Source organism: Nyctibius grandis, chromosome W, assembly GCF_013368605.1.
Source record: "Nyctibius grandis isolate bNycGra1 chromosome W, bNycGra1.pri, whole genome shotgun sequence".
In the NCBI taxonomy this organism is placed as follows: domain Eukaryota; kingdom Metazoa; phylum Chordata; class Aves; order Nyctibiiformes; family Nyctibiidae; genus Nyctibius; species Nyctibius grandis.
This window is the reverse complement of record NC_090694.1, coordinates 24,022,708-24,037,600: the sequence shown is the minus strand read 5'-3', so window position 1 is coordinate 24,037,600 and position 14,893 is coordinate 24,022,708. Positions and strand designations below refer to the sequence as shown.

The window sequence follows — 14,893 nt, the reverse complement described above, 5'->3', positions numbered from 1 at the left end:
CTCCAGGTTACCTGCATTTTTTTTTCCTTAAAAAGTTAAATGGCATTTTAAAAGGTTGTGTTTATAGATTAGCAAGGACTGGAATCAGATACCTCAGGGAAAATATGATGCAACAAACTCAGTGCTGCCAGAAAAAATCCAGTGCACTGAAAAGAAAGTCCACTGGAACGGTGCTCATTAGCACATCCAAAGCATCCCAGGGAAACCTGTCATTCCTGAAACCATGGTTAAAATTAGCTCACTGGACAGATGACCACAATACAGAGCAGCAAGTCTTTCCTGCAAAAGTTACACAGAAAGAATCAAAGTAACTCCTTCAAAACAGTCCATACAGAGACAGAGGGAGATGGAGACAAGCTCCAGCCCGTTATTTCTGCCTACTTAAAGCTCTCCATGTCTCCTTCCCTAAATACCCCCTTTCTGCTGCTATCATCATCTACCACAGGAAAGCCAACATTAACCAAAGATTGTTTTTTCTTTATTGTTCATGCTTTTCCTAGGAGTAAATGGCAAGGAATTAAAAAAAAAAAAAAAAAAATTAATACTGCTGCTCCACTGCCAAGTGCAGCAGCTCCACAGATATTTATGCTCATTGCATGAGCCCAGCCCAAATACATGGACCTGAAATAACTCGTCCTCATTAATTCCACCAAGCGCCCTCCAGATGAAGGGTCATATCAAACACGTTCCTGATATATAGAGAACCCTTATGCCTAAGGTTTTCTGTTCCTAAGCTACGGTTTGTCTGCAAAATCTAAGTATGCAAGAAGGCATTTTAAAATTAAACACCGCGGTTTAAAAGTCAGACTACTGCGGTGCATGTGTTGCAGCCAATTAATATAGCAATGCAAGCGGCCAGTGGTAATGCAAATCCCCGGGTGTCTTGACTCGGCAGTATCTGAGCCAACGCAGGGTCATTTCTCATCTTCTTCATGGCAGGAACACTTGTGTCGTACAGGGATTGGAGAGATTTAAGGCGGTGAGGAAATGGCGTGTGATGTGTAAGGGTTCCTAGCAACATCCCAACCAGAATGATAATCTGCAATTACTAACAACTGGTACTACAAATAAGTAGGTATCCTGACTTACAGAGAATGTTTCTCCTGCCCGTAAAAGGGTATTTTAAGGATATAGGTGAATATGAATTTCTCCATTAATATTAGTGGATATAATTGGGCCCTACTCAGCATTTCTTATACTTGTCCCTGAAGTCCTTGTACAGCACTAGGAAGCAACACAGAGGGTACTTAATCAGAGTAACTTGCAAAGTCTCAGGTTAGTAGGTGGGGAAAACCCTCCTCCTAAGTGTGTAATCAAACTATTATTCTGCAGCCCATTAATGACAAGTGGCAATTGATGAAGACCTCTCTGTGATCAAGTCATCAGAGTAAGACCATCGAGCCACCCACACAGGCATCTATCACTTACATCGCCCCATCCCACCCCTCGTCGTGGCTCTTGCTTCTGAAAAGTTGTTACATCCAGCAACACAAACATGTTCAAGCTACTTTGCAAAGCATTTACCCAATTTACCTTTTTTACCTTCCAGGTAATGTGACTCACAAGACATAGGGTTCAGTACAACAGGCTGTGGCAGAGGCTCTGCATCCTCAGTGCTTGCAAAGCAGAAAGCACCATGGAACAATCCAGCCTAAAGCCTGTTTGATGTAGGGCTCTCTCACGTGAAGCTAGCTTGGGTTTTCAAGCAATAGCTTTCAAAATTGTCATTTTATCTTCCTCCTCCAAGTCCTTCTGGGCAGTTCTCACAACAATTACAATGTAGCTTTTGCAACTTACTAAGCAAGGTCTTCAGACAGCAAAGTGGAGACCCAAGATCCAAGTGCATCTGCACTTCCACAGTGGTGTCACACCCTTACAAGTGTCTGGCCAGCAGCAGCAGAAGGCTGCCACCACCATGACATCCTTCCCAGACACCATGGGAAGATAAAATCCTTCCCAGGAAGGACAACAGAAGAGGGGCAAAGCAGAAGCAGAACCACACTTGTCCCAGCGCAGCTCAGGACATACCTGCTCATCAATCTTCCTTTGAAGCTGGACCACCTTGTTCTCCATGCCAATGTTGAGCTTCTTCAGGTGCTGTGCTGAGCGGGCCTCAATCTTCAGCGCCTTCAGCTCCTGCCTGGCCTTCATACGCCGGTAGTAGCACTGCAGGACGATGGTGGCAGCCCTGACCTGGTGGAAGCGAGTGCGGGCCAGCCAGCCATGGGCATACTTCTGGAGGATGGTGACTTTGTGCTCTGCAAGGATCTACAAAACATGGACAGAAATGGGACAATCAAGGGAGAAAAGTCACCTGTAAAGGTAGCAGCAGCCTTGGTTTGGCTGCAACACAGCACTCAACACTTCCCAATCTGCCTTCAAAAGGGCTTCTCCTCCAACCAGGAGTGTCCTGATAGGTGCAGGGGGTGATGGATGGAGATAAAGGCTGTTATTTTGCATGCTCTTTTATAGGGGTACTTCAACCCCTGCTCCTGGGGGGGTTCTCCAGTCACTGCACTCAAGTGATAGAGGCAGGATGCATTGAGTCCTCTCTGAGGAGATACCCTGCTCTCTAAAAAGAGTCAAGACCTGCTTGGCCAGTGAAATGAGGGGATGCAATCCTGGCTGGTGAGTCGAGGACTCAATGGGGACAGGATACATCTGGTCTCAAGTGAGACTTCACGGACCACCTCGGAATAGTACACAGATCCACAGGTTCCACAGCTAGCAGAATAAACAGACATTAACAGACATATCAGCACTTAGCAATAAACTTACTGTCCCTTCAGCATCAGATATAACTCACATCAGAACAGGCTTATAGATTTTTTTTTTTCCTGTGTTCCACCCCTGCGTTATGATAATTTATACTGCAGATAAATGCTGTCCTGGTGGGATTTCTTATCATGTGAATAACCTTCAGATAAAACCTTGGAGTCCTTTCCCTACCATCTGCAGCCAGTTCTCTTGCATGATTCAATTTCTAGAAACTTATATCTGGTTTTGTGAAACTTCTGGCACTTTTGCATTGAATTTCTCCCCAAAAATTTCCAGCAACCTTTTCAGTCAGTGTCAGTTCAAGCCCTTCCTCTAAAACTGAAGGCTGATATATTAGAGATACAACCAGCATGTTGTTAATAACTTTCTTATGTTGATCTATGTTGCAGTATGATGAGGAAAAAAAAATAACAGGAGAATTTAAAGATTACAAGACGCTGCTGTTCTTAGTTTGGGATAAGTTGTATCAGCAAAGGTACCATATCAGCTTCTCTTACAAATCTTTTGTTTCGCCCTAAGACTTTCTTTGCACTTGCAAATTTTAATACAGAATAAAGGAATTGTGTGAACTTCCAATGCAGTAGGAGTTTTGAAATGAGCTTTGTATGTCTCCAGCCTTGGCACTCTTACAGATGGAGAAAGCTGGGGGTGCCCAAAGAGCTAGAAGAAACCCTACTGCATTGCCTTGGAGACCTATTCCAGCCTTACAGCAAAGTCTTGGTGGGCGCTGGGCATGCCCTGACCCCATGGAGCATCACCTGCAGCCCCACATCTGTTGCTGAGCATGCACTTGAACCGACACCTACATCCCACACGTGTATCCAGGTGCTCCAGAGATTAAGGATGTTCAGATTTGAGAGGCCTGACCTTCAGCCAACTTCTACACCTCATCAAGATTTTGGGTTGCCTCAAATCTCAGAGAGCTTCAATGCTGGACCAGCTGCCTCCCTGGCAGAGGCTTCTGATTTAAAAAATAGATGTTGAAAAAGCAGCGGCAGCACAAATTCTTCATCACGCGCATCCAGCTGCTCTGTTTCGGAGGACATCCCTAATCTCTCTGGTGGGTCACCAGCTGTCCAGATAAACCCCATCATCTCCAGGAGCAGGCTCTCCCCTCCTGTCTCATGGTGCCTCTAACTTCTTCGAGTATCCCCGTGATCACAATTAGGCATAAACTTAGGTGACTACCAAAGTCAGGCTGGATCTGAGGAGTGGGCAGAAGATTCCCCAAAGCTGTTCTCAGTTTCCTGACAGATGATTTCATAGAATCACAGAATCGTTTTGGTTGGAAAGGACCTTTAAGATCATCAAGTCCAACCATTAACCCAGCACTGCCAAGCCCACCACTAAACCATGTCCCTATAAGCACCACATCTACATGGCTTTTAAATCCCTCCACGGATGGGGACTCCACCACTTCCCTGAGCAGCCTGTTCCAATGCTTGACAACCCTTTCTGTGAAGACATTTTTCCTGATATCCAATCTAAACCTCCCCTGGCACAACTTGAGGCCGTTTCCTCTCATCCTATCACTTGTTACCTGGGAGAAGAGACTGACCCCCACCTCGCTACAACCTCCTTTCAGGTAGTTGTAGAGAGAGATAAGGTCTTCCCTGAGCCTCCTTTTCTCCAGACTAAACAACCCCTAGTTCCCTCAGCCGCTCCTCATCAGACTTCCACTCTAGACCCTTCATTTCTCACTGTATCACTTGCTGTCATCAAACCTTTACTTCCTTGCTTGCAGCTCCTGGTTTAAACACAGAAAGCTAATGGAGAGAACTAATTAAAGAGGGATTTATATCAAAAAATGACTTGATGACTTCCATGACAGACCCTACTGGTCTTCCTATTATACTGGAAACAGCATGTGCAGCACAGCTCAGACACAAATCCGATTTCCCAGGGAGGTTTTTGCAGAGTATGGCTTAGATCAAATGACATTTCCAGGTTTCCACAATACCTTCTGGCATCCAAATGACCAAGTTTATTTAGCTCCTCCGCTGAGGTGCTGCTGCCAAACTCATTTTTGCTTGCACAGCTTTAAATGGCAATGCTCGCCATCAACGTGTGCTCTCCAGAAACACCAGAGGCAGCTGGCCTCGTAAAACATGAAAGTGGCCACAATAAATACATTATCATGATATGCCAGGGGAGGTAAATATAAAATCTCTTCCTACTCTTTTCTACTGCAAAGACACTCCGTGGAGTCGTACCTTGTCATAAATCCTCCTGACAAACATTCCCCGAGCAAAAGCCTGAATGGTGACGGTTGCGTTGCGAACCCTCTGGAAAGCTCGGAGGATCCACAGCATTCGGTACTGCTTCTGGAAGATGATGGCAGCTCTCGTCCTCCTCAGGTGCTCAGTGAGTCTGCAAAGCAGAGGAAAAAGCTTAGCAGTAAAACTAAACTACCCTTCTTTCTGTTGTAATAAGTTTTAAACCTGACAGAGAGAAAAACCTTTTGTCCAAAAGTAGCTTGATGGTATTTCATAGAATCATGGAATAGTTTGGGTTGGAAGGGACCTTAAAGATCATCTAGTTCCAACCCCCTGCCATGGGCAGGGACACCTTCCACTAGACCAGCTTGCTCAAAGCCCCATCCAACCTGGCCTTGAACACTGCCAGGGAGGGGGCGTCTACAGCTTCTCCGGGCAACCTGGGCCAGTGCCTCACCACCCTCACAGGAAAGAATTTCTTCCTAATATCTAATCTAAATCTCCCCTCTTTCAGTTCAAAACTGTGCCCCCTCATCCTATCACTCCATGCCCTTGTAAAAAGCCCCTCTCCAGCTTTCCTGTAGCCCCTTCAGGCACTGGAATGCTGCTAGAAGGTCTCCCCAGAGCCTTCTCTTCTCCAGGCTGAACTGCCCCAACTCTCAGCCTGTCTTCATAGCAGAGGTGCTCCAGCCCTCTGATCATCTTCGTGGCCTCCTCTGGACTCGCTCCAACAGCTCCATCTCCTTCTTATGTTGAGGGCCCCAGAGCTGGATACAGTACTGCAGGTGGGGTCTCACAAGAAAGACCCCACCCATTTAAGAAAGACCATCCCAGCAGTAGGGCTAAGAAAAGAGCAGATAATAGCACGTCTCCGTTAGAATAATGGGAACGTGTATGCAATCAGACAGCATCCATGGCACCCAGGAGCACTGGCACCAGAAAGCAACACACCTCATTATTCCTAAACAGCATTAAAACCAAATATTTTTCCAGCTTTTCCCTTGGTTTGAACTCTTTGCCTTACGTACTTGAGCCAAACAATGCCCAGGTTGGCTCCATCACTTCCCTAACTATAAAAAGCAAGCATCGCACGGGGTATCCACTGACTTGGTGAAAACAGCTACAAATCGATTTGACATTTAAACCGGTGTGCGCTGGTTTGGCAACAATCATGAGCAGAGCCCCAAGCAATTCACAGAGAGTAAATAATTCTCCCAATTGAATTCACGTTCAATTTGCTGTTACACAGGTTAATAAATGCCCATAAACCCCCCATTTAATCTGATAATTAGCTTGTTTTGCTGAATTTATGATTTGTTCATTACTCTCAGCATTAGGCATTACGTAGACAGTCGATCCACTTCTTTATTTTGTGAAAAGCATATGAAAACTAAGAGCCATATCAGATTGGCTTATATATTCTCTTCATCAAGGCCAACGGTTTCTCATTAGGACCCACTGAACCAGAGCTTATTAAAGAGGACAAGAGATGGTCTGTTTAAAAAGAGAGGAGAAAGCAGTTACTCAGATGACATCCATCCCTATGAAACCTGCACGAAGAGGTGAACTGAAAAAACATGTTGAAGAATCACAGAATCGTTTTGGTTGGAAAGGACCTTTAAGATCATCAAGTCCAACCATTAACCCAGCACTGCCAAGGCCACCACTAACCCATGTCCCTCAGCACCACATCTACACGGCTTTTAAATCCCTCCAGGGATGGGGACTCCACCACTTCCCTGGGCAGCCTGTTCCAATGCTTGGCAACCCTTTCAGTGAAGAAATTGTTCCTGATACCCAATCTAAACCTCCCCTGGCACAACTTGAGGCCATTTCCTCTCATCCTATCGCTTGTTACTTGGGAGAAGAGACCAACACCCACCTCACTACAACCTCCTTTCAGGTAGTTGTAGACAGCGATAAGGTCTCCCCTCAGCCTCCTTTTCTCTAGACTAAACACCCCCAGTTCCCTCAGCCGCTCCTCATCAGACTTGTGCTCCAGACCCTTCACCAGCTTCGTTGCCCTTCTCTGGACTCGCTCCAGCACCTCAATGTCTCTCTTGTAGTGAGGGGCCCAAAACTGAACACAGGATTCGAGGTATGGCCTCACCAGTGCCGAGTACAGGGGGACGATCCCTGCCCTAGTCCTGCTGGCCACACTAGTGCTGATACAAGCCAGGATGCTGGTGGCCTTCTTGGCCACCTGGGCACACTGCTGGCTCATATTCAGCCAGCCATCGACCAACACCCCCAGGTCCTTTTCCACCAGGCAGCTTTCCATCCACTCTTCTCCCAGCCTGTAGCGGTGCGTGGGGTTATTGTGCCCCAAGTGCAGGACCCAACACTTGGCCTTGTTGAACCTCATACAGTTGGTCTCGGCCCATCGATCCAGCCTGTCCAGAACCCTCTGCAAAGCCTTCCTACCCTCAAGCAGATCAACACTCCCGCCCAACTTGGTGTCGTCTGCGAACTTACTGAGGGTGCACTTGATCCGCTCATCCAGATCACCGATAAAGAAACACCATAGCAGCTGATTTTGGCATATCAGCTTCCAGCCCCTCTTTTAGCTCATACCCCATCACTTCAACATCACCAGGGATCCCTCCTCCCCTCTGTAGAGGGATGGTTGGCTGATGCAAAGGTCAATATAGAGTCCAAGTCTGTAGCTGTGCATGGAGAGCCCATCAGAGAGGCTAAAGTTAATCACAGACTCTCCCTTTTTCTTAACCTTCCTCTTGTTGCTTAGGTCTCATACGCCTTGTCTTCAAGTGAGCTGTAAGACTGCTGAGAGAGACCTGCAACCATGACCCTAGAGAAGTACGTGGACTTCTGAGGACAAGAAAAATCTGTGCTCAGATTTAAATAAAAGTCACCGAACTACCCAGCTTTGCTTATTTGAGACCCTCTCATCCCTGGATTCTCCATTATGCCAATCCCCTTCACAAGCACAAATAATACCACAAATTCAGTTAGCATCTCTGATGTTCTTCCAAAATACAGTACGATTTAGAGGAAATCCTTGGAAAGAACATCGAAGTTCTTCACCTTTAGTTGCTTCAGTAGTTGATAGAAACTGACATTCATCCAGCAATCAGGAGTGAAGTGACTGTGCAGAAGCCTTGTAGCATACAGGTGGCATGTCATGCTGCCCAAGTGCAAGCAGAGTTAATTGGGCTGCAGATTAGGTACCAGCACTTCTGATGGGCAGATGCTAACTCAGAGCCAGGGAGAGCATTGCTGCTCCAAACCAAACACACAGTTAACACAGAAAAGCAGAAAACAAGACGGGAAACAAAGCTGAAAGGACTCAAATCTAGTCCTTGTTCCTATCTGCAAAGTGCCTGAAGCCAGCTTGGCTAGATGCAGGAGAATGGCAGCATTTGATGTGAACAAGGGGCACACGATGCAAGGCGACCTGTGTGTTGGGATGCTGTTACATTGCTTTACTGCTCCCTCACACCCACTCCACATCTGCTACCAGCAGCCTGCTCTCCAGTGCAGCATTAGCTACAGAAATCCCAGCAAGCCACCAACACGAGGAAGCTGGAGGTTCCTGCACACAGAGTTAAACATCGAGCTCTATTATTCTGTACTATTGAATAGCCCCTTTGCCAGTGATTTGGAGTGATTTTTCTCATTACAAAGTATATAGTAAATCAATTCTGAGAACTCCCCTTGGATACCAAGGAGGCATAAATGTGGTCTCTGCAGAAGAGGAGCGCATACCAACTAGCAAAGCGCTCACTGGCCGATCCAAATGCCCTTTGCCAGAGGCAGTCCCAGAAAAATATTAGTTCTGTGAAACACTTTCACCTAAATATCTCAGAGTACTTTAGTCACTTGATTACAGCCTAGCTGCCTATGCTCTAACCCTGGCCCAGCACCTAGAAATGAAATCAATACAGATATGAAATCAGATTGAGACAAAGAATTTTGATCTCTTGCCCCCGAATAAAGCTGGAGAGAGGGGCCAGGAACAAGTCCTGACCTTAGCACAGAAACTTTCACCATAGTGGTACCTACATGCACAATATGGGTCTTGTTTTCACAGGGCTGAAAGGCAACACCTCATGCAGAGCATTTTCAATGTTTTTCCTATGAAACCCCCAAGTTTAAGGTCCACAAGATGGAACAGATTGAGAATACAAGTGCCCAGAAGTGTTTTTCCACTTGACCTCCCAGCTAGCCCTTCCTTGGAGGGCTTCCTAGGACCCACCTCCGTGCCAGGTGCCCACGCGTGTAGTGCTGGATGACGATTGCAGCTTGTCTCAGCCTTTTGTACTTGATCCTCTGCAGCCAGCCCCGCACCATCTTCTGAATCATGATTGTGGCAGCTCTGAACTTATCTGCTCGCAGTTTCTCCAGATATGCCACCTGGCCTGCATGGAAAAAGATCTTGGTACCTCCAAACTGGAACTTGTCTGGATCCTTTTCAAAAGCATAAAGGAAACTAAATTTAATTAAGGCAAACATTTTTTTTTTCAGTCTATGTTGTTCAGTAGATACAGATTAAAAAAACCACTTTGAATTAAATTTATCAGCTCAGCTCACATCTCTTCTTAATTGGGTGATGAAGATATTAGACTCCAAACTACTTAAGCTTCTATATACCCATTGAGGAATGAAGCACTTGGATTCAGTCTTAAGTTCCATATATTTATATGAATTTTGAAAATTTTGGTGGGTTTATTTCTTTTTTTTTTAAAAAAAAAGTTAAATAGAGCAATGCAATGCCAGAGGACTTGGAGAAAATATTTCTTTCCCAAACAAATTAAGGCTTACATCTACACAGTCATACATACACTGCAAATGGCTCTGTAGCTAATGGAAACACTTGGTGCATAAGGAAAATGGCTTTTGCAGAGAGGACCCCAATTGAGTAAATTCCTCAAAATCACACGAGGAAAAGAGAGATCAAAAGTTAAAACCTGGTTAAGGTGCTGTGCGCATTCTGGGCTGCTCAACAGCAAGAAACCTTTGCGTGCACATTTGCAATTTAAAAATAACACACGTGAGTCTGAGTAGTAAGGTTTGGGTGAGGAGAGGTGGCAAAGACTCCTTAATTGCTTAAGGGAAAAAAGTCCCAATCTATGGGATGCTTTTTCTACATATTAGTGGCTATTAAAAGTCTCCCACACATAAAGAAAGGACATTTATTGCATTTTTCTCTTACTCATTTGTGCAAACAGACATTTAATGATTGACCAAGGTTCAGGATGTTGTCCAAAGCTGGACCTCCAAAATGTGCTCCAGCTATGGCTAGCCAAAAACACAGGAGGAGTTGGAGGGATGAGTTTTCTGGAGATGACCAGTTGTTCATGTACAGTTGGTGATAACAAACTCTGGACTTCACCAGCACTGAAATAGTATGTTCAGCTTGACTGAAATCAAGAGATCTCACGTCACGCTTGCTCTCACTACCTCCTTGCCAGACTATCTCATTTTGAAAAAAGCCCCAGGCTGCCTAGGCTGAAGAATCACCTGCATGAGAAGCAGGTGAAGTAGGAGGAGAAAGAGCAATTCAGATAATAGAACCATAGAATTGTTTTGGTTGGAAAGGACCTTTAAGATCATCAAGTCCAACCATTAACCCGGCACTGCCAAGCCCACCACTAAACCATGTCCCTCAGCACCACATCTACACGGCTTTCAAATCCCTCCAGGGATGGGGACTCCACCACTTCCCTGGGCAGCCTGTGCAATGCTTGATAACCCTTTCCATGAAGAAATTGTTCCTGATATCCAATCTAAACCTCCCCTAGCACAACTTGAGGCCATTTCCTCTCATCTTATCACTTGTTACCTGGGAGAAGAGACCGACCCCCACCTCACCACAACCTCCTTTCAGACAGTTGTATAGAGCGATAAGGTCTCCCTCTCAACCTCCTTTTCTCCAGACTAAACACCCCCAGTTCCCTCAGCTGCTCCTCATCAGACTTGTGCTCCAGACCCTTCACCACCTTTGTTGCCCTTCTCTGGACTCGCTCCAGCACCTCAATGTCTTTCTTGTACTGAGGGGCCCAAAACTGAACACAGGATTCAAGGTGCGGCCTCACCAGTGCCAAGTACAGGGGGACGATATCAAAGCCACAAGCTTCCGTGCTGTAAAAATCATTGCCAAAGATTTGGTTCCAACTCACCTTAATGAGGTCTTCCAACAGGGTCTGACAGATCTGCTGCTTATCGTTCTTAGAGAGATCCCTCTTTTTCATAAGAACACGATACCTATTGAAAAAGTCATGGTAGGACCATCTGAAAGCAAAGCATACACAGGGTTAATCTGCCTGCTGGGCATTATTTCCTTAAAATAAAGCATTTGGAGTCATAGACGAGTCAAAACATGAAACTCGTATAAAGAGGGATCTCTCACCACTACCCTCAGCATATATTAAAGCCCTCCAATAGGAGCTAGGTCACCCCAAACCTGACCTCCAGTCTCAGCCCTCCCCTGCCACTGAACTCCCTTATCGGTGCCTTTCTAGCCTGGAACAGAAAGGCCATGGATTACCTTGCTTCGACACCTCCTGATGTGCTTCCCAAGCTGCTGCATTTTACCAGTCAAACACAACAACCCTGTTCCCTTTGGAAAGGATATGCTCATTTTGAAGAGATCACAGATCTCCTGATTTGGCCAAAAAAAATTTAAAAACCAATCTTGATAAGATTATATATAATGAATCAAATAGGAACTCTTCCTTATTATGCTTTTCCAAACTCTCTTGAATAGAAGTTGAATCCATTCATTGACTAATCCCTCTAGTCTGTGGCCGAGACCCTTAAAACAAACACAAAAATCTTTGGACTCTGAAAAGACAAAGAAGCCACTTGGAAGATGCCTCACTGTCACCAGCAATGAAGTTTCCAAAGACGCAACGCTAACTGAAGGAATTAGAGCACTGTATCTTACTGCTAGGAAATATCACCTCCTGCCACAGCTGTCAGATGTAGAGCCTGCTGACTGGATCCTGAAATTGGTTCAGCATCTGCCAAGTTTCAGCCTTCTCCAAATTAACATAGTGAGTTATGGACCCCTCAAAACCCGACTTTTTAATTAAAACACTAGGCATTTCCAGCAAGGTCAAGTAAGGCCATAGTTATTTCAAAAAAATGTGCATAACAAACATCAAAGGAAGATGGGAGAGAATTGCAGAGATTTTGATTTCTGCCCTCACTCACTGAAACCATCTGTGAGCCTGACCCTCACCCACACGGATGTTCTGGCAGAGCACAGGAGCACCAAAATGAGGATACACACTCTGTATGAACATCAGCCGTATAGAAACCTACTCTCCTCAGCCCAGCAGCCCCATGCATGCCTTTATTTTTGTGTTATTAGAATCATAGAATTGTTTTGGTTGGGAAGAACCTTTAAGATCATCAAGTCCCTACCTGATCATGACCCCAGATCATCATGACCCTACCTGCAGTACTGTGTCCAGCTCTGGGGGCCCCAACAGAAGAAGGACATGGAGCTGTTGGAGCGAATCCAGAGGAGGGCCATGAAGATGATCAGAGGGCTGGAACACCTCTCCTATGAAGACAGGCTGAGAGAGTTGGGGCCCTTCATCCTGGAGAAGAGAAGGCTCTGGGGAGACCTTCTAGCAGCCTTCCAGGACCTGAAGGGGGCCTATAGGAAAGCTGGAGAGGGACTTTTTACAAGGGCATGGAGAGATAGGACAAGGGGGAACGGTTTTAAACTGAAAGAGGGGAGATTTAGATTAGATATTAGGAAGGAATTCTTTCCTGTGAGGGTGGTGAGACGCTGGCACAGGCTGCCCAGAGAAGTTGTGGATGCCCCCTCCCTGGCAGTGTTCAAGGCCAGGTTGGATGGGGCTTTGAGAAACCTAGTCTAGTGGAAGGTGTCCCTGCCCATGGCAGGGGGGTTGGAACTAGATGATTTTTAAGGTCCTTTCTAACCCAAACCATTCTATGATTCTATAAGTCCAACCATCAACCCAGCACTGCCAAGCCCACCACTAAACCATGTCCCTAAGCACCACATCTACACAGCTTTTAAATCCCTCCAGGGATGGGGACTCCACCACTTCCCTGGGCAGCCTGTGCCAATGCTTGACAACACTTTCCCTGAAGAAATTGTTCCTGATATCCAATCTAAACCTCCCCTGGCACAACTTGAGGCCATTTCCTCTCGTCCTATCACTTGTTACCTGGGAGAAGAGACCGACTCCCACCTCGCTACAACTTCCTTTCAGGTAGTTGTAGAGAGTGATAAGGTCTCCCCTCAGCCTCCTTTTCTCCAGGCTAAACAACCCCAGTTCCCTCAGCTGCTCCTCATGTGACTTGTGCTCTAGTTATACCCAATTCTTCCTGTTTTTCTGCTTCCAGAGGTTAATAGATGGTGGAAGAAAGGCAAAATAAATTGCAAAGGGCCAGAGCGATGTTTGTGATGGGTCCTTCCACTTGGCCGGTTTGCAGTGGTGGGGCTGGGTGAGACATCCCAGCACCTGAGCACCTGCCACACTCAGGGCTGCCATCTCTATAAAATACTTCATCTCTAACGAAACTTCTTGAAGGCTGGAAGATTTGATATTTGGCAAGATAGACATACCAGAAAAAAGGACTGCTACACTGCTACAGATTGGGAAGCACCACGCAATTCCTGCATGGACACATTGAACCCAGGACACCATTTGCAAAGAATGTGGGAATGGCAAAAACGAGAGAGAGCCCTTAATGTTGTTCCTGAAGCAAAAAGTAAGATGGAGGGCTCTGGGAGACAGCAGCAAGAAGGGAGTTGTGATAAGATGGTTTTCCATGCTCATACTGCTCGGAGTAGCTCTGGAGTAGCCAGATTTAGTGAACACTTCATCCCTGTCTACGTTGGCTAGCCCTGGGGCTGGACAGTCAAGGCTACCCACCTTCAAATGACCAAAAGCATTGGATTATCACTAAAAAAAGTAAGATATCTGCTATGGGGAGCTCTCTCTGGTGTGACATACTGCAAAACTGAACACAAAGATTATGCAAGACTATGGGCTCATGTCATATAGGGTTTAAGTGTAAACTTGCTTTCTAAATGCCTTCGTTTTATAATTACATTTCCCATTTTGTACCCACACCTTAATCCTTTTGCTTTGCGCAAATAAAACCCCTTTTCATTTTAAGCACATCGGAGGCTTTGCGCAGCTCCAAATCAAACCTGACAGGAGAAGCAGAGCACACAGTGCCCGAGGCACGCAGCCAAGCGCACAATGCTGAAGACCTCCTGCCTGGCTCAGGTATTACTCAAGGCAAGGAGAGCTTGGGAGGGGGGAGAAATGAGAAGGAGGAAATACTCCCAATTAACCTGCCAGAGTCAGACCTATCATCTTCCTGCACTGAGACAGCCATGGAGATCCCACAGATCAAGAGTCAGATACTTGCAGAAATTCCTTTAAAACAGATCATAAATCACTGCATAAAGGATCTTTCTGCAGAGCCTGTTGCTCTCATTTCATGTGGTGGTAAAAAGTGATTTTCCACTCGTTTCCATTTAAGTCCATCTTTAACATAGATAAATTACTTTTTAGGATTAAGTCTCACATGAAACATTGGAAGTAGCAGGGAATATGCTCACTGATTGTTGTCAGGGTGTTTTGCTGGGTTGGCAGCATTCATAGTCACAGACTGAAAGAATGGTTGGGGTTGGAAGGGACCTCTGGAGATCATCTAGTCCAACCCCCTGACAAAGCAGGGTCACCCAGAGCACGTTGCACAGGGTCACGTCCAGGTGGGTTTTGAATATCTCCAGAGAAGGAGACTCCCCACCCTCCCTGGGCAGCCTGTTCCAGTGCTCTGGCACCCTCAAAGGAAAGAAGTTCCTCCTCATATTGAGATGGAACTTCCCATGTTTCAGTTTGTGCCCATTGTCCCTTGTCCTGTCACTGGGCACCACTGAG

General features: G+C 45.9%; 2 protein-coding genes across 2 annotated transcripts in view; both read right to left on the bottom strand.

The window, feature by feature from the left end:
- LOC137675727 (adenosine 5'-monophosphoramidase HINT2-like) overlaps positions 1-14,893 on the bottom strand; it is a 406,008-nt gene that overhangs the window by 175,248 nt on the left and 215,867 nt on the right.
- LOC137675643 (unconventional myosin-Vb-like) overlaps positions 1-14,893 on the bottom strand; it is a 193,713-nt gene that overhangs the window by 53,957 nt on the left and 124,863 nt on the right. Inside the window, 4 exon segments of the mRNA XM_068421828.1 lie at positions 2,029-2,268; positions 4,992-5,148; positions 9,211-9,422; positions 11,135-11,246. Coding sequence (XP_068277929.1) covers positions 2,029-2,268; positions 4,992-5,148; positions 9,211-9,422; positions 11,135-11,246 — 721 coding nt within the window.